Genomic DNA, 18589 nt, shown 5'->3' with positions numbered 1-18589 from the left:
AAAGGCTCAAGCGTACACAAGTGCCGGAGCGCCGTTCACCCTAGAGGTAAGCGATGGACAGGCACCACTAGCTAGACTAGTTGGTGTTTGTCAATCCAAGCGAGGTGAATACGATAGAAAGAGGAGGTTATTGGTCTCCGAAGCAGATAGAGGTGTTGTTGTTTCTAGTGAGCGTGAAGGGAATGTGACTAATGTTTGTTCTATCATGGCGGCAGTGCTTAATTCCTCGACTTCTACCAAGGTATTGCTGACTCGACACTACATTGTCAGCATTGAACCAGTTGGTATTCTTCAATCAACATTCCTTTTTTCAGGACTTGGGTATGTTTGACAATTAAAACCCGTTACAAGCACGAGTCTGACTCTGCATTGAATATGTAACTCGTCCTGTCATGCAGCATCGATCTCCCGCAATGCACATGGCTATGTATCGCATCTGATCTGATCTTGGATGCAGGCAATATGTTGAGTTATGCACAGCCAATGCAGGCGCATAAATCTCCTAGATCGTGAGTCTGGATCGATTGGCCGAGTTTAATTACGTGACGAGGCAAAAAATAACAACAACAGTCAATCCGAATTGAATCAAACGCGTCGCGCCAAGTCGAGATTTGTTTATGTGTGCACATCAATAATACTGACTCTGACTGACACATTCAACACCAGACTTTCTAAAGCTTCCAATGATACGATTGGTGCGCTCGCTCGCAGCTGAAAACCTGCAATGTGCCTGAAGATGACCTGAGAGGTGCCCCCTAAGTTGACCTGATAGGTGCCCCTGTTAGCGCTATAATAAGTGGGTATTTTTGCTGTTGAGCTGAGAGGTGGTAGGTCAGTAATGCCTTCTTTTGATTGGCTATAAAAGTGGGTACTCTCAGATAAGCTTCTATTAATGCATTAATAATTAATTAATAATATATTATTAATTAATTATTTATTTTATAATTTAAAATAATAATAAAAATAATTATATAAATTATATTTATTTTTTAAATTATTAATATTTAATTATAAATAAATAGTATTTTAATAATATATTATTTAAAAATATAATAAATAAATAATAAATTATAAGTAAATTAATAGATTATTAATTAATTATTAATCTATTAATAATCTATTAGTAATTTATTAATTTACTTAAAATTTTAATATATATTAAAAAATATTATAATTTATATATATAATAATATATAATTTTAATTATATAAGCCTTTAAATAATAATAAAAAATTATTTTATTTTAATTAATATTATTTAATATATATATATATAATTAAATAATTCTTTATTAATATATTAATAGAAGCTTATCTGAGAGTACCCACTTTTATAGCCAATCATAGCCCCTACAGGCACCTCTCAGCTTAACAGCAAAAATACCCACTTATTATAGCGCTAACAGGGGCACCTATCAGGTCAACTTAGGGGGCACCTCTCAGTTGATGTATGAACCCCCTGCAATTACTGAAACCGGCATGGAGCTAGGATGCGTGGCAAGTGGTTATTGATGAGTTCTAACGCCAATGTTTTCAATAGTAAAGAATCCTATGGATAGTAGACCTGAGGCACGGCACTATCGCTGGGATAGCCCTGTAGGATAAATCCGGTTTTCCGCGCTTGTCAGTTCATCATGTGGTTGTTGATGAATGAGATGGTATGCGAGCCCTGAAGTCGAGACGTTGGCGCTCGCATAATAGCAACTTATTGGGCTTGGTGGTGCCGAAACCGCGCCATGCATGCATGTTCATGTTCGTTAGTTACTTGGTTGGACACAAACAGGTTCTTTCTGGTGGTGGGAAACCAAAGATTTCCATGTTTATCTCGTTCATCGAAATTGGGAGTGCTTCACCGCCAGTTGTTTGTGGTTGATCTTTTGATATTGCTAATCTTGAAGTGAATCTGATCAATTAAACTTGTATAACCTATTGTATTCTAGTCCTGCAGCGATCTTGAAAGTTTTCACTACATTCAATAGTTCCCAAGACATACATATAAGTTCATTTGTATGTGTGGCCCCCCTGCGGTGTCTTGATATAACAGAGTCTTGCTATAGCCCCGGCTCGGCGACATCCCTTTTTCTCGTGTCTGGATTCAGCTCCAGCTTCCTTGCCTTTTGCTTCTTATCGTACGCACAGCCTGTTTCCAGGCGCTATGACTTCCTTTGTCATCATATTGAGACATTTTATGGTTGTGTTGTCAAGGAATAGCCTTGTTGTTCGACGTCGACGGGGCAGACGAGTCCAGGTTAGGTGACTTCCTACACATGTGAACCAGATTGTTGGTACAATCCACGACATGCAATTGAAGACATGAATCTGATGGGGTTTCCAACAGCGCCTTTTCTCTGGTTACCCTGTGTACGCCGTTGTGACTTTAGTTAGTACTTCTAACTCATCTGAAATCAACGTGAACTTGAGTGCTGTGTCATCATCCAGATAAAAGACGACTAACTACTTGCACGGTCTTGTAGCTGCGGATTATTAACACTATAAGCGAATCGCAATGATAGGAAGAGAACAATACGGGTTTATTATACAAGACAATGATGAACAAAAGAATGAGGATTACCTTTTACCCAGGCATCACCAACATGATTGTCTTCATTTTGCGATAATATACCTACCCTAGAGATGGCACTAACCGGCCATTGGCGGGGGCGGTGGTTCACTGGTACCCAGTGGGCACCAGAAAAGTTGGCCTCTAAGCTTTAGGTAATAAAAATAAACGGCCTACGAAGCCTCGGATGAGGAGCATAAACTGTCCTACTTATTTCGTCTCTTACGGTCCTAGCGACCAATTTTTCTGATACCCCAAAGACTACACCCACAATTTTCAACGACATCTGTAGCGGGGCATTCAAGGTAATTGAACCGTTCAACCTATTCTCATAACTCGTCGAATCTTCGTTTAGGGTGGTTCGAGCTGTGGACAATTGGAGGATTTCTATTTAATCAACACTGTTCCTTGACTGAACCGACCGACACCAGGTCTATTGTCGTCATCATGGAGGCTGATATCAGAGCTGTGCTTCCCAACATCGACCCTGTGGTCTCCGAGTACTCCATGGGCTACCTTACTCACGCCTCGACTACTTATTTAGACGATGATGAGACTTCGGGCGAGTCGCCGCTGAACGATGCTGCTTCCGCCATCACCGAACTTCTACTTTCCGCCTCAGGCCAGTTTAACGCGGAAACCGAGGAGAAGATCAAACAGCTTGTTGAGAAATGGGTTGACAAGTACGCTGAGTCTAACGGAGGCCAGAGAGGAGGACCCTCGACTGTTAGGCGTCTCGACCAAACTATTCAGGTCAGCCAGCAGCGCAACATGTCGTCGACTTTGGCTGTGGCTACAGGTGGCGTTGATCTAGAGTCTGCCAACGCCAGGAAGGTCGAATCCAAGGTCGACCGCAAGAAGCTCGAAAAGGCCGAGCGAAAGATTGCAGCCAAACAGCAGAAAAAGACCTTCAAGACTGTCGAGTACGAGGCCTCAAAACTGCTCGAACAGCCCGAATCGACACAGTCCTACGAAGAGTTTTACATGGCCGTCAACCCTCTCCAGCTGGGTGGTGGCTCTGCAAACAAGTCAAAGGATATCAAGTTGGACAACATCGATGTGTCTATCAGCGGACAACGTATTCTTACAGACACAACACTCACTCTTGCCTACGGACACCGATATGGTCTGGTTGGTAACAACGGTGTTGGTAAATCGACTCTGCTCCGAGCCTTGTCTCGTCGTGAGGTTGCTATTCCTATGCATATCTCTATTCTCCACGTTGAGCAAGAAGTAAGTCAAGCAATGCCGCAAAAAGAAAACACATCTAATAAGACTAGATTACTGGTGATGACACTCCGGCTATTCAGGCGGTTCTCGATGCCGATGTTTGGCGCAAGGTTCTGCTTAGAGAGCAAGAGGTTAGTACACCACCACCTTACAACATTGGATGCAATCTAACAAGAGCAGCAAATCACTGCACGCTTGGCAGAGTTGGAACAGCAGCGAGCTTCCCTGGCCGACACATCTGCCGATGCGGCTAGAATTGACCGCGACAGGGAAGCACAAGACACCAAGTTGGGAGATGTTCAATCCAAGTTGGCTGAGATGGAATCAGACAAGGCCGAGTCACGAGCTGCCAGTATCCTTGCTGGTCTCGGTTTCTCAACAGAGAGACAGCAGTTTGCTACCAAGACCTTTTCTGGTGGTTGGAGAATGCGTCTGGCTCTCGCGCGAGCCCTGTTCTGTGAGCCTGACCTGCTGCTTCTTGACGAACCGTCCAACATGTTGGACGTCCCCTCCATTACTTTCTTGTCCGATTACCTCCAAACCTATCCCAGTACCGTCCTCGTCGTATCTCACGACAGAGCGTTCCTCAACGAGGTCGCCACCGACATCATCCACCAGCACTCGGAGCGTCTCGACTACTACCGTGGCGCCAACTTCGATACCTTCTACTCCACCAAGGAGGAGCGCAAGAAGGTCGCCAAGCGAGAGTACGAGAACCAGATGGTTCAGCGAGCCCATCTTCAGGCCTTTATCGACAAGTTCCGTTACAACGCCGCCAAGTCCTCGGAAGCTCAGTCACGTATCAAGAAGCTCGAGAAGATGCCTATCCTCGAACCCCCAGAGGCCGAGTACAGTGTCAAGTTCAACTTCCCCGAAGTCGAGAAGCTCTCGCCTCCTATCGTACAGATGTCAGAAGTTACTTTCGGTTACAACAAGGACAACATTCTGCTCCGCAACGTTGATTTGGACGTTCAACTGGACTCTCGAATCGGTATCGTTGGACCCAACGGTGCTGGTAAGACAACTATTCTCAAGCTTCTTATTGGTAAGCTGAGTCCTTCCACTGGTCTGATCTCACAACACCCTCGTCTCCGAATCGGATTCTTCGCTCAGCACCACGTCGATGCTCTCGACCTTGAGGACAGTGCCGTCGGTTTTATGTCCAAGAACTACCCTGGCCGAACAGATGAAGAGTACCGTCGCCGACTTGGTGCTTTCGGTATCACTGGTACAACTGGTCTTCAGAAGATGGGACTACTTTCCGGAGGTCAGAAATCTCGTGTCGCTTTTGCATGCTTGGCTCTTACAAACCCCCACATCCTGGTTCTTGACGAACCTTCTAACCATCTTGATATCGAAGCCATGGATGCTTTGGCTGTAGCCCTCAACGAATTCCAGGGTGGCGTGCTGATGGTTTCCCACGATGTTACCATGTTGCAGACTGTGTGCACATCATTGTGGGTTTGCGATGGCGGTACTGTCGAGAAGTTCCCTGGTGATGTCCAGGCTTACAAGAAGAGGATTACTGCGCAAGCCAATGCTGCCGGTGTTGTTAAGCAGCACTAAGTATATAGTCAAATGGATTAAACGATTGTTACGTTGTATAACGCATTTAATATGTTGCCTGCATCTGCCTTGAACTCTGTTGAATCGATGTGGCTCGAAATGCAAATGAAGTCAAATGTATTTAATTGTTGTTTTGACCGGCCACCGCTTGCCCTCGCAAACCCTAACAATAAAGCTTTGTCTTAGATTGTCCGACCCCAATAATGCAAATGAATGCACCATGCGTGGTTCGTGTTACCTATGATGCAGGTGAATGTATGCATTCGGTGGATTTCTTTTATCACTCGAGGATCGGAACACACAATGAGCATTCAATAACAACAATGGACCCCGAATCTCGTCACAGTCCCAACAGATGATGCGCCCCCGGAGCCTATATATACCTTCCATTGAAGTTTACATCACATCTTCGCAACAACCTCCACTGCTCGCAGCGCTTCAATCTTGACGAGTATTCTTCAAAGAACTTCTTTCTCTCCTCCCCACCCAAACAGCTACAGCACCTGGCAAAAATGGAGGGCATCGAAACCACTCAAGCCGTCGTGGCCATGGACCTCTCCGATCCCGATATTGAACCTTGCACCGAACCTACTGAACACGCTACCCCCACCAAAATCGACAAACCCTCTGCTTCACCTGTCCCTGAGCCCAGCGCTTCTTCCCCTACCACCGAAGCCGATGACGAACAGGATACCATCAGCAAGATCATCGAAGTAAAAAAGACCAAGCCCACCCTCCACGTGCGGGAGAACCTCAGCTACTGGAAGTGTAACCAGACCCTTCAGGATGGCAGCACCTGCAGTTCCTACAACGTGATGGAGTTTAAGCAGTGTAAGGACTGCAAGAGCCGACGCGGAGTTGGAGACGACGGCACCGATGCCTACGGCACTAAGGTTGCAAAGATCGTTCACGTTGACAACAAGAACGGAGATGAGTACTGGCAGTATCTCATGGAGGAATAAACCTATGCGAGAAGAACATCCAGGGCGTGGGGACAGGTCTTTCACGAATAATGCGATCTCGGGAAAAGGGGCTTTAATCGGCATGACATGCAGCCAGGGAAAGTGCTTGATACTAAGGGATAGAGGACCATGAGTTATGAATGTAATCAAATCACCTCGAGTTATTGCCTGAACTACTGTGTCGTTCCCTGGAAAGTCGGGCGTATCTGGACCTACAAAGCCAGGACATCCCTTTACAAGTTCAAGTGTTATGAATAAGGGTACGTTGTTTCCTGAGTCGTGGCGGTTTTCCCTTGTGGGCGATGGATGTCGTATCAGTCACTCCCTTTCTAAAACGAACTATCTCAACAACAACATAGCGACTGGGTTTGATATATACTACGCAGTCTCTCGAATAGCTCCTGACCGCACAACGCAGTAAAACAACATCGTTAGCAATGCGAGTGATTATATACGCCATACGTAGGGCTACAAGGGCTTGGATTTCCGCTGGTTACGCGCCTGGGATCATAAAGATGAAATATATTGCCAGAGTGAAGTATTCTGAACCAAGTATGGAGTTCTAGATGATTTAGATCGACCTGAGAGTATGGTAGCAGGACATTCCATGGTCTCCAAGACCTCTCTTCAGCAGTCAACCTTGGGCAAAAATTGTCGTTATCTTGAGGTCCCGGATTGTCTTCATCTGTTTTTTAATTTCGACTTAGCTCACATGACGAATGTCGGCTTCACAAGCCGTGCCGCCCACTTAGCCATGAGTGTACATGATAAGTGTGCGTGTCTTGTATGCCTGATAGCTCGACTGATAGACAGCAAGACTGTTTTATAGGATTCCGATGTAGTAGATAGAACGAAGCTCGAATAACAATGCAGTCGCGAATATCCTTACATCATTGCAGGTTTTCTCAGTGTTGCCTTGACATAAAGAGGCGGTTTCCAGGTTTCTTCTTGGGTGGTCGCCTCATGTTGAATGCTGATCGTCGAGTGCCGTCTGTTCATCTCGGATAGTCCAATCGTCAATTGCTGTGGGGCAAATGTTGTTGGCGCTCTTCCCCCGGTTCGTTGGTGATGTACCGAGGAAGCTACTGAGCTTCAGGAATGGACCTTACCAAGTGGCTGACTTCAACGGTCAATAAATACCGAACAATACCAACGGCTACCTACTAAAGTATACGACTTGATCAATTGCGACTTGCCAATAATCGCTCATCAGTAAGAAGCGATACTGAGCATGGAAATAGTGAATGCTTCTTTCTATCTTATTTCCTCGCCTTGATCTTCCTCTGGTCTGTCAACCGCTACTAAGATAACAGTGACAGCAACAGTTGCAGGGAGCAGGGGGAAGCTCAATTGGCGTGCCTGCCACTGTGGAGCCCCCACCAAACGACGCCTTGCCTTTTTGGATTAGTGCACGGGCCAGCAACTACACAACGGAGAGCGCTCACTGGCCCAATCGTCAAGAAAGTACCGCCCTACCCCTTGTTTACATCCTTGCTGGGCCCTGAACCATGGCGGTGAACAATTTCACCCTCCATTCTCCAAACAAAAATCAACATTCCCTCCCACCTCTGGAACTGCCAACCCACTCTCCTACTCCGTCAAAGCTAAGGCTACTTCAGCTCTTGAACTACTTCGGCCCATTTCTTCTTCTCTTTACTCTCCATATCCCATCTTTACATCCACAGCCGTCAATATGCGCGAGATTGTGAGTGCTTTCACTTAACCTCTAACTTCAAGCTGCTGCACGCGTTGAGCTTGTGTTTTGTGCCCCTAATTCTACTGTACCCCGCCAGGCGGCGGCAGCTCAACAACAATGCATGATAGCTCGCAGCTTGAATCAATATTCTTCCACAGAAACAGAGAAGCTAACCTTGACTTTTTCTTTGCGATAGGTTCACCTTCAGACCGGTCAGTGCGTAAGTGTTTACTTGCTCTTCCATCTCGTCCGAGGAAGATGCTAACAGTGTTTATCAGGGTAACCAAATCGGTGCTGCTTTCTGGCAGACCATCTCTGGCGAGCACGGTCTCGACAGCAATGGTGTTTACGGCGGTAGCTCCGAGCTCCAGCTCGAGCGCATGAGCGTTTACTTCAACGAGGTTTGTTCCATCACTGTTGTCACGAAAAACACAAGCTCACCTATGTAGGCCTCCGGTAACAAGTATGTTCCCCGTGCCGTCCTCGTCGATCTCGAGCCCGGTACCATGGACGCCGTCCGTGCCGGCCCCTTCGGGCAGCTCTTCCGACCCGACAACTTCGTTTTCGGTCAATCCGGTGCCGGAAACAACTGGGCCAAGGGTCATTACACTGAGGGAGCTGAACTTGTCGACCAAGTTCTCGATGTCGTCCGCCGTGAGGCCGAGGGCTGTGACTGCCTCCAGGGTTTCCAAATCACCCACTCTCTTGGTGGTGGTACCGGTGCCGGTATGGGTACCCTGTTGATCTCCAAGATCCGTGAGGAATTTCCCGATCGTATGATGGCAACTTTCTCCGTCGTTCCTTCCCCTAAGGTCTCCGACACCGTTGTCGAGCCTTACAACGCCACCCTCTCCGTCCATCAACTGGTCGAGAACTCCGACGAGACCTTCTGTATCGATAATGAAGCCCTCTACGATATTTGCATGCGCACTCTCAAGCTGTCTAACCCCTCTTACGGCGACTTGAACTACCTCGTCTCCGCCGTCATGTCCGGCGTTACCACCTGTCTCCGTTTCCCCGGTCAGCTGAACTCTGACCTCCGAAAGCTCGCCGTCAACATGGTGCCCTTCCCTCGTCTGCACTTCTTCATGGTCGGATTCGCTCCCTTGACCAGCCGTGGTGCTCACTCTTTCCGCGCTGTCAGCGTTCCTGAGCTGACCCAGCAGATGTTCGACCCCAAGAACATGATGGCCGCTTCCGACTTCCGCAACGGTCGTTACCTGACCTGCTCTGCTATCTTCCGTGGCCGTGTCGCCATGAAGGAGGTTGAGGACCAGATGCGCAACGTCCAGAGCAAGAACTCATCATACTTCGTCGAGTGGATTCCTAACAACATCCAGACCGCTCTCTGCGCTATCCCACCTCGTGGACTTACAATGTCCTCTACTTTTATTGGAAACTCCACCTCTATCCAGGAGCTTTTCAAGCGTGTTGGCGAGCAGTTCACTGCTATGTTCCGACGCAAGGCTTTCTTGCATTGGTACACTGGTGAGGGTATGGACGAGATGGAGTTCACTGAGGCTGAGTCTAACATGAACGATCTTGTCTCCGAATATCAGCAGTACCAGGATGCTGGAATTGATGAGGAAGAAGAGGAGTACGAGGAGGAGCTCCCTGAAGGCGAGGAGTAAAATACTCCAGTGTGCTGAAACCACCGGTCGTCTATGTTGTCTCTATTCAATAGCCGGCCTGCAACTTCTTTTCAGGGTGTAGTTGTTTAATTCCGGGGTTAAGATATCCTCAAAATCGGCAGTACACGACAGATGTACGAGTCAAATAAAATTCAGAAGTACTATTGTACCAATTCTATAGTCCTAAACCATTGCGGATTTGAAACTGGAAATAGAGTTACCGTCCTTGTCGTGTTTTAAAAATACCTATGTCGATGAGATAAAGTTGAAGGTCGGTCGGTGGTCGGTGGTCGGTGGTCGGACCACTCTTGTCCGACCATTGTTGAGCTATTCCCACAACACGTGATGTCATGACTAAGCACGAAAAGTTGAGCTTCAATGGTCTGAACATCGTCCGTGGAGCCAGCCAGCATTGCAGCACGCCCACGACAGCCATATCGACACCAATGGCTGCCATGTTCGCTCCCAGCCGGGGGAAGGCATTAGGACGAGCCGTTGCGGCCTCGTCTTCTGCCCCTGTCACACTTCCTGGCTTCCTGGTGCCGGCATGGCAGGCAACAGCCTCCCCAACAGCAGCCACCACTGCTCTCTTTTCCACGACCTCGAAACGCCCCTCGAAGCTTGGCCGAACACCTCTTTCAATCCCTCCCGGCGTGGAGCTTTCCGTCGGAGAACCCGTTGCGAATAAGGACTTGACATCGTACAAGAAGGTGTTTAAGAAGACCATCAACATCAAGGGACCATTGGGTGCGTTGGAATAAGTCCCCGGGAAGAAAAAGGTCGAATTGCTGACTGGATATTAGGATCGCTGGGTCTCGAGGTTCCCGAATATGTACAGCTCACTCAGGATCCTGAGGCCAAGAGCGTTTTGCTGAGCGTTCGGGACAATGAAGCCAAGGACCAAAAGGCCATGTGGGGTAGGTTTACATACTCGATGCTCTTGACGCAATTGATACTGACAATTGTTCAGGAACTACATGGTCTTATCTCAGGAACTACATCATGGGTGTTTCAGAAGGCCACACAGCCATTCTCCGTCTTGTTGGTGTTGGTTACCGAGCCAGCGTTGAAGAGCGAGGAGCTAAAGAGGAATTTCCCGGCCAGCGTTTCCTGTGCCTCAAGCTGGGTTTTACTCATCCTGTCGAGGAGGGTATCCCTCGCGGTGTCACCGTTACGACTCCTGCACCTACACGTATCCTGATTGAGGGAATTGACCGCGAGGTTATCATGTCATTCGCTGGACGAGTTCGCATGTGGCGTCCTCCGGAGCCTTACAAGGGAAAGGGCGTGTTCATCAACGACCAGACGATCAAGCTGAAGCAAAAGAAGATCAAATAGAGAAATGGAATTTGGGGAACTCGTATTGGCCGGCTTGGTGGCCTATTGGACGCAGTTGGCGTGTGTATTCTAGTATCATGTACAGAATTTGTACTATTTAACGAAGCATATACAAAACTACTATTTTTTTTAACTCTTGAATTTCTCGCTTTCATTCAAGTCGTATCATTTTTCCTTCTTCTTTCTCCTGGCCATCCTATGATTGCTTGGCGCTCAGGACCTCCTGAACAGCCTCAAGGACCTTGCTGTGGACAGCAGCGGGAGCAGCAATAACACCCTTATTGTTGGCAAGAGTGCGTCCGACACTGAAGTCGAGGGGCTTGCCGTGAATGTCAGTAACCTGACCACCAGCTTCGCGGACAATGAGGTCACCAGCAGCGTGATCCCAGATCTTCTCCTGATATGTCGCCTTGACGGGCAGGCGAAGGTAGATATCACCAGCACCGCGGGCAATGGAGCCGTACTTGGCCTGGCTGTCCATGCGGACACTCTCCTGGGTAATGCCGAGCTTCTTGGAAATGAGAGCCTGGTCATCGTGCGCAGAGTGGCCAGCCTCGACACTCTCACAGAAAGTAGCCTTGGAGAGATCGTCGATGCTTCGCATAGAGATGACCTTCTGGTCAGAGAGAGCGCTGGTAGTCAACGGACGGCTGTTCGCACCGTGACCCTGAACGGCAGAGAAGATGACGCCGCGACCCTCGTCGGTAGCATTGGCGCCAATGTCGGATGTCAGACGAGCTGAGTCGTCGACAGGGAGGTTAGGGCAGCCGAGAACACCGACCTTGACGTCACCATCAACCATGAGGCCTAGACAGACGGCGTATTGTCCACCACGGAGGAAACCCTTTGTACCATCAATGGGGTCAATGGCCCAGATGCGACCACTTGAACCGCCCTGGCTGCCGCCTCTATCGATCAACTCGAGCATATCCTCGACATCCTTGATCGGACCGCCGAGCTGCTTCTCAGCATCATCGTCGTCGAGCTTGGTAGAGCTGACAAGCTCCCAGATAGTCTGCTTGAGGTTCGTATCCTCCTTGAGCTGAGCAGCCTCTTCCTCAGCGACGATAGCGTCGTTGGGGAAGTTATGACGGAGGGCAGAGATAATAAGAGCCTGTGCGCCAAAGTCACCAATAGTGACAGGGCTCTTGTCGTTCTTGTCAACGGTACCCTTAGCCTTCTCATGGAAGACACGCTTGGTGAGGATGGTGGCGCGCTGGACAGCGAGCTCGGCGATCTTGAGCTCCGAGGCGTAAGACGGGGCAGCCATGGTTGCGAGCGGTCGGTTGAGGATGAGAAGATGGGAAGATATTTGGCGGAGACGGGGGATAAATGAGGGAGACAGAAAGATAGCCAGGGTGAGAGTGAGTAAAAAGAAGAGGAGGGATCTAAAGGATATTGACATTCAAAGTAGAGAGCAAGGTACCGCTGGGTACTATATGCAGTAGTAGGATAGTAGTAGGTAACGTGGGATGGCGCAATTGCTGTATGGTTGGTCTCTTTCGGGTCGTCGGGCGGGTCGTCGCTGTGACTGGGTCTAAGATGAGTGGGATGTGGATTAATTGATTGAAGGATCTGAGTAAGAGTGTGAGGGAGAGAAAAGAAGTGGGATGAGCTGGTGAGGTTGTTTGAGCTTTTGGTGACGTGAGACGAATTGGTTTAGCTACCTACCTACTATGGAGCAATTTACAAGTTGGTATGTAGAGTATATCTCTGCTCCTTTTTACAGCAGGAGCTGATCTAATGAGAAATATAATAATTAAATTGACTTGAATTAATCTTACTATTGAATAACATAAGAATATAACTAAATATCTTATGGACTAGGGCATTAAAGAGCCATTATCTCTATCATGTCTACTCCCTGGGAACCTTTGCCCCGCCATTAGACTCTGATATGAATGAGGGGCATTTTCTCATTCCCCTTCTCATTCTCACCTTGTACTGACATTTTCCCCTTGTTCACAGCGGAACCATCCGATTGGCCCGTCATTTCGAGCATCCCATCAATTCAAATCCAACCATCCAAATCATTTCATCATCTCTCTCCCACCTTTTGTACTCTTATACCGAATACGAAATACCAAAATGGCTTCATCACCCGCATCTCTACGTTCTCTTTACCGCTCCCTCCTCCGGGAGCTGCCACCTCGACCCGTCCTCGCCTCACCGCGCTCTGCCTTGCACTCTCGCCTCCGAAATTCATTTACTGCCGATTCAAAGGATGCGACATCGCCCGACGCCCGGGCTCATGCTGCTGCCCAGGCCATTGCCTACTTTCGATCTCAGCGCATGTATGCCACGCTGCTCGAGCGATATAACCCTGGCATGGGTATGGATGAGGAGGAGCGTGTTCGCTTGACTGCGCGAAGAGTTGGCATGGATCTGCCGGTCGAGTACAAGTAAAAAGTCCACACACGGATTGGAAAGAACACGAATAGGGAAACGAAAGCGACAGAAGGGATTTGGAAGACGACTGGAGTTGACTGGCGAAATACGAGCATATCAAAGACAACTTTCACCGTTTGCAATGACATTATAAAAGCGGATATCAAACTATACAGTAAAGACTCAAAACACCAAGAACTCAAACAAGGCGCATGGATATGTTAGGAGAGATTTTTCGGCCTCTGCTTCAGAAAAATGTACGAATAAGTGTATGAAACAGACGCAATACCCAGCCATCATAAAGAACCAACAATTCATTATCATATCTCATTCATTCAAAGGACACGTTTGGTCCAAGATCGGCAATTATATACAGAATAATATCGTTTCCAAAGATCGAGCATATAGCATATATGGCTCAGGGGTATCAACATCAACTCTCCTCTCATGTAGGCTTCTAAACTCCGCCTACTCCTCCGTCTTCGAGCGACTCGTCCCAGCCGCCCATCTGCAACAGCCATTCTCCCAATCGCTCCTTGACGAGTGTCATATTCTCACCTAGGGCACTCTTCCATTGATCTTGCACTAGGCGGACCTTCTCCTTCAGGTCCTCCGTAAGTCTGTGTTCCTCTGAATGTCGCATCTCCTGCGCTCGTGCGTTGCTGTCAGCCTTGGGGATTGGGTTTCCGTTCTCATCCTGTGTTTGAGTCTCGAGCACTTTACCCTTGGCATGTACTACCGCCTCTTTGACCTCATGAAGTAAACACAACAAGTTTGTGTGAGACTCGATGAACTGATATGTGCTTTTCTCTGCGTGAAGCAACAGGCTGAACAGATACTGCATTGGATGTTCGACATAGGATGGATTTTCGTCAATCTCAGACGCTGGAATCAGAATGTTGAACCCCTCCAAATCCAAAGGAATGCTGTCCAATAGCTCGCATAGCGGGGGCGCAATATCCCAAAACGCCGACAGCTGCAGTGCAACGCCGTGATCGACAGCCTTTTCCACCACTCCCCGGAAGTCTCGTGTTCGTTCCAGAACTTCATGTGCAAACGCATATTCGCGTTTAGCCGAGTCTTCCGCGAAGAAGGCCTCAGCTGACTTGAGCTTCTCGGTATTCCCGGAAAGTCGATAAGGAGTTAATACAACCTCACAGTATCGGCCGTTACGATCCGAGAGAAGATCATAGATGGCACGGTGAAGACCTTCTCGCGCCTCGAAAACCCATTTGAGCAGAGTCAACTTTTCCAAAAGCTCTGGTCTATCGTCACCTTCTTCTTGTGGCATATCAGCGTCAATGTGCTCATTGTCGAATAGATGCAGAGACAAATCGTCGAACAACTCGGTCGCACGTGAAATGCGCCCTGTCAGCAACTCGTTCAAAGGCAGCACAACCTGATTCTGGAACAGTTCATATTCCGACTTTTCCAGTTCTTTTTTATTCGCGATCTCATTGACCTTTTCATCAGCATCGATAGTTCCTGCATCTGCGTAACTTAAGTTACCGGTGTTGATCTCATTCTGCAGATGTGTCCGCAAAGCTTGACGGCGCTCAGTCGCCGCTTTAGAAAATTGTTCTCGTCGTTTGGCGCTTTCTACAGTGAAACGTTCTCTTGTCTTGGTCATCTCATCAAGCTGGCTCAAAGCTCGCACTGCAATTCTGATGGAAGTCAACTCTGGGTGTTTGTTGTTAACAGCAGGATGGTGCCTTGGGTAAGGAGGTGGCATTGTGACGAGTCGAGACACGTCGAGGTGATCACGGTTGGTCATCGACGAGGGACTCGAGCCTATGTTGGAAGTAGTGGCAAAGCCGAACTGTTGGGGCGTAAGACTGGGCTCTGACTGGTCGTGCCAGCCTGTCTTCTCAGGAGGATATTCAGAGACCGAACCTTGTTCCTCATATACCACGGGAGGTCGATCCTCTTCAACCCATTGCGTTTTGGTCACACCCATATACTTTGATTCTCTCTTGGACCTGCCCAGATGTGAAGCTTCGCCCTGTGAGTCTGATTCCCACCAACGACTCGGGGGGCGACCCCGGGAGCTTCCATTCTCATAGTTTTCGCTGACGCTCATGCTTAGAATTGGTGACAAAGAAGGCATGTAATTGCCGGACCAGTTCAAATTCGGCGGGTTGTTGCCGCTTGGCGAGATTGGCACATTGGCTGCTTTAGAGGCAGACTGGGGGCTCTCTCCAACGTTGGAGCCTACCGAACCTCGACGAGACGGCCCTGGCTCTGATAAGCCAGGTGTATACTGATCTTGCGAAGAAGCCGAATCTCTTCTTGTTTGAGTCACCATCGGTCGGAATAGGTCGCGGGTAAGGTCGAATATTTCAGAGCCCATGGCCCCGATAGCTACAGAATATCGTTCACGTCTGATTCTTGACTCATTCACGACAAAATCGGCGAACAGGCGTACCCTGTCCGCATCGGTGGCGGCTTTGGACTCCTTCGTGGCGAACTCGCGAAATCGATCAACCGTCCCTTCTGCAAATTGGTCTGCGGTCTGTGTCGTTACCAGATGCTTTGACACTGGAAGACCGGCTGAGGGTGGCCTCGAGGATTCTCGTACCCTAGAAACTGATGCTACAGACCCGGATCTTGGAGGCGGAGTAGGAAGCGCTTTGGGAGCGACTGCCTTCGAACTGCTACCATACTGCACGTATTTATGGGCGCTGGGAGAGAACGGTGGTGTTTCAGCTTCCTGGGGCAATTTTCCTGATGCTGGAGCTCTCGGGGTTGAGTTTCGGGAATCTTGAGATGGAAGTGCATCGCTGAGAGGTGTTGACCTGCCGATTGACGCTCGTGACAAATCCGTCGAGTTCGGCACCATGATATCCGCCATAGAATCCGGACGAGTCCGCTCATCTATGGAACTGCGGATGCTGTGCCTGGTTCGACTCTCGGTTCGCCGCTGCAAAATCGTTTTGTCATGCCGTACTGCCTTTTGCCGGTTTAGCCCATTAATGCTCGATGAAGAGCCAGGAGCAGGCTCAATGGGCGGACTGGAGGGTACCGAAGTATCGATGGTAAGGCCCGGTGACCGTCTTCGATCCGACGGCCCTGCTTGGCTTTCAGTCTCATTCCAATCCGCAGGTGTAGGTGGAACAGGTCCCAGGTTTGTTACGCCTGCTGGTGGGCGTCGTCTGTTTATGGGAGGGGATATGATTGGAACTGAGTTTCTGTCCATGGACTGGACACTTTGCGATCTACTCGAGGAAGGCGGAGGAGGTCCGGGAGGGGGCGGAGGGAGAGGCATCCCTGGCTCCCACCTGGACTGAGATGTTGATCGTGAGCGAGCAGATGTGGGTGTCTCTACGGCGCCGGCAGAAACGGCTCTTCGGGCTGCTGGGGGACCATGAGACATGACTCCGCCAATTCCATGTTCAGGACTGGGTTGATGAAACGAAGTCTGGACTATCATACTTTGCCTGTGACTCTGGGGTGGTGGCTGAGGTGGTGGAGTGCTCGAGTTGTCGGTATCTCTACGACGGCCTAATGATGGAAGGAAACGACGATCCCGCGAGCCGTTGCGTGTCCCTGGAGGAGGAGGGAACGATGCATTAGCCGGTTCTGGGGAAGGTCGGTGCATGGTCGCACTTAGTCGAGGTGGCGGAGTCGGAGTTCCATTCGGTGTAGAGTCAAAGACTGTACTGATGGGTCTCTGCTGTTGACCTCTGGGTGGACTATATGGTGGAGGAGGCAATGGCGACACTGTCGAATGTTAGAACACAGGTGACAACAAATTACACTGATACTGTTGGCCACTTGCCTTGGACCTCGCCTGCATATTGAACAGCACGCTCGGCGACAGCCGCCTGCGTAGGAGCCCATTCTTGAGGATTGTAGGGCTGTATACTACTGCCAGGCGTTTGGGCAGCAGAGTGATAGTGACTGGAGGTCATGGACACGGCAGATATGGGCGTTTGTAGGTGGTTGTTGTAGATACCCGGAGTTGTCGTGAGAGGAAGAAGGCCCTGGCGAAGTCGCGCCGGATCGCGAGAAGTCATGATGAAGGATTAAGCAGGACCAAGCGACTATAACTTTACTCGACCACTAGGTCCAGGGTCCTTGTGATGGGGACAACGCCAAAAGGAACGTCTTAGTGACAGACGTATCAGCGCTGTCTCTTTGGCGGTTGGTTCTGTTACGTGGGGTCCTAGGATGGATCCGCGGGGTGCGGCGCGTGCGAACGGAGTAGTGAGTCGATGGGCTCAGGTGAGGATCACGACAGGCTGAACAGGAATCGGCAATGGAGCTGAGACGACAACTAACAGGATGCCGATCACTTTGATCTGACTGATCAAACAGCTGCTTGTTTGGGGTGTTCGCGTCTATTGGAGAAACGAAACCGACACAAAAATAGTGTATGTAGGTAGGTATGCAGGTGAGGCTCTGCGTGTAAGAAGTTGTCGGTCAATTGACTGTCAAGGACGGAAATATGTCTCATGAATCCATCCACAGTAGCTGCAGCCAGGACGATTAGTACGTCCCTTAATGCACAACCAACCAAACGGGAATAGAAATGTGATTGAGGATTATCAAGGATGTATGGAATAAGAGAGAGAGTGGTTGGGTTGGGAACTTTTTGGGGATGAGGGGGCTCTGTTACAAGCAGGAGGTACTAACCTACCCCTGCGAGGAAGTACCTACCTAAAGCAAGGTACGAAGTAGGTGGTCTGGAATCACAACAGCTCACTATTCCAGTGGGAGCGGGAGAGAGGAAGAGGTAGGTAGCCTAAGAGGGCACTGTAACTAAATAAAGCGAGAGTGAGGTGTTAACTTGAAACCATTTTCTGCTTTCTGTTTATCGCCGATTAGACAAATCAAGCCGAGCCCTGTCTGGGGGTGTCTTCTTGGCGGAGACTCTGCTGGGGTCATCAAGAATCGACACAAAGAAAACGGGGTGGCATGAACGCTATCAAAGTGTGGAACAAAGATAATAGTTGACATGGATGAGATACTTCGCTTCGTGGGGAGCTTGTGGATGACCAATTGTTGGATCGGGATGAGCAACAGTAAGAGGGATCTACAGATCTACTATACGCACGTATTGAGGGGATTCTTACTAGGAGTGGTAGTTCAAAGTCTTCGACCGCTTCTTCTTGTAAGAGATACTCGGCTGACAAAGTTGAGAGAGATGGCGTCCTGAAGGGTCTGTTGGTCTTTAATGTTGGACCAAATATCTGCGAGCACGAGGCGAGGCACATGTG

At 48.9% G+C, this 18589-nt stretch overlaps 7 protein-coding genes across 7 annotated transcripts; 5 read left to right on the top strand and 2 right to left on the bottom strand.

Annotated features, from left to right (window-relative positions):
• Window positions 1-3006: 3006 nt before the first annotated feature.
• On the top strand, window positions 3007-5355 carry FPOAC1_012133 (uncharacterized protein; the record flags this gene model as incomplete). Its single annotated transcript, XM_044856494.1, has 3 exons — window positions 3007-3792; window positions 3840-3920; window positions 3970-5355. 3 exons carry the CDS (start codon window positions 3007-3009, stop codon window positions 5353-5355), a joined length of 2253 nt encoding a protein of 750 aa, XP_044703807.1.
• A 512-nt stretch (window positions 5356-5867) lies between these two features.
• Window positions 5868-6317, top strand: FPOAC1_012132 (uncharacterized protein; the record flags this gene model as incomplete). The annotated part of the gene is made up of 1 exon (XM_044856493.1): window positions 5868-6317. One exon carries the CDS (start codon window positions 5868-5870, stop codon window positions 6315-6317), a length of 450 nt encoding a protein of 149 aa, XP_044703806.1.
• Window positions 6318-8010: 1693 nt separating this feature from the next.
• Window positions 8011-9644, top strand: TUB2_1 (beta-tubulin; the record flags this gene model as incomplete). Its single annotated transcript, XM_044856492.1, has 4 exons — window positions 8011-8022; window positions 8210-8233; window positions 8292-8414; window positions 8463-9644. 4 exons carry the CDS (start codon window positions 8011-8013, stop codon window positions 9642-9644), a joined length of 1341 nt encoding a protein of 446 aa, XP_044703805.1.
• Window positions 9645-9994: 350 nt separating this feature from the next.
• Window positions 9995-10982, top strand: FPOAC1_012130 (uncharacterized protein; the record flags this gene model as incomplete). The annotated part of the gene is made up of 3 exons (XM_044856491.1): window positions 9995-10391; window positions 10448-10561; window positions 10615-10982. The coding sequence occupies 3 exons, from the start codon at window positions 9995-9997 to the stop codon at window positions 10980-10982; spliced, it is 879 nt and encodes a 292-aa protein (XP_044703804.1).
• A 196-nt stretch (window positions 10983-11178) lies between these two features.
• FPOAC1_012129 (uncharacterized protein) lies at window positions 11179-12252 on the bottom strand (the record flags this gene model as incomplete). The annotated part of the gene is made up of 1 exon (XM_044856490.1): window positions 11179-12252. One exon carries the CDS (start codon window positions 12250-12252, stop codon window positions 11179-11181), a length of 1074 nt encoding a protein of 357 aa, XP_044703803.1.
• Window positions 12253-13070: 818 nt separating this feature from the next.
• FPOAC1_012128 (uncharacterized protein) lies at window positions 13071-13388 on the top strand (the record flags this gene model as incomplete). Its single annotated transcript, XM_044856489.1, has 1 exon — window positions 13071-13388. The coding sequence occupies one exon, from the start codon at window positions 13071-13073 to the stop codon at window positions 13386-13388; it is 318 nt and encodes a 105-aa protein (XP_044703802.1).
• A 439-nt stretch (window positions 13389-13827) lies between these two features.
• On the bottom strand, window positions 13828-17386 carry FPOAC1_012127 (uncharacterized protein; the record flags this gene model as incomplete). The annotated part of the gene is made up of 2 exons (XM_044856488.1): window positions 13828-17062; window positions 17145-17386. The coding sequence occupies 2 exons, from the start codon at window positions 17384-17386 to the stop codon at window positions 13828-13830; spliced, it is 3477 nt and encodes a 1158-aa protein (XP_044703801.1).
• Between the last annotated feature and the right edge of the window lie 1203 nt (window positions 17387-18589).

Source organism: Fusarium poae, chromosome 4, assembly GCF_019609905.1.
Source record: "Fusarium poae strain DAOMC 252244 chromosome 4, whole genome shotgun sequence".
In the NCBI taxonomy this organism is placed as follows: Eukaryota; Fungi; Ascomycota; class Sordariomycetes; order Hypocreales; family Nectriaceae; genus Fusarium; species Fusarium poae.
The sequence above is the reverse complement of the archived record's forward strand: the minus strand, read 5'-3'. Positions and strand labels throughout refer to the sequence as shown.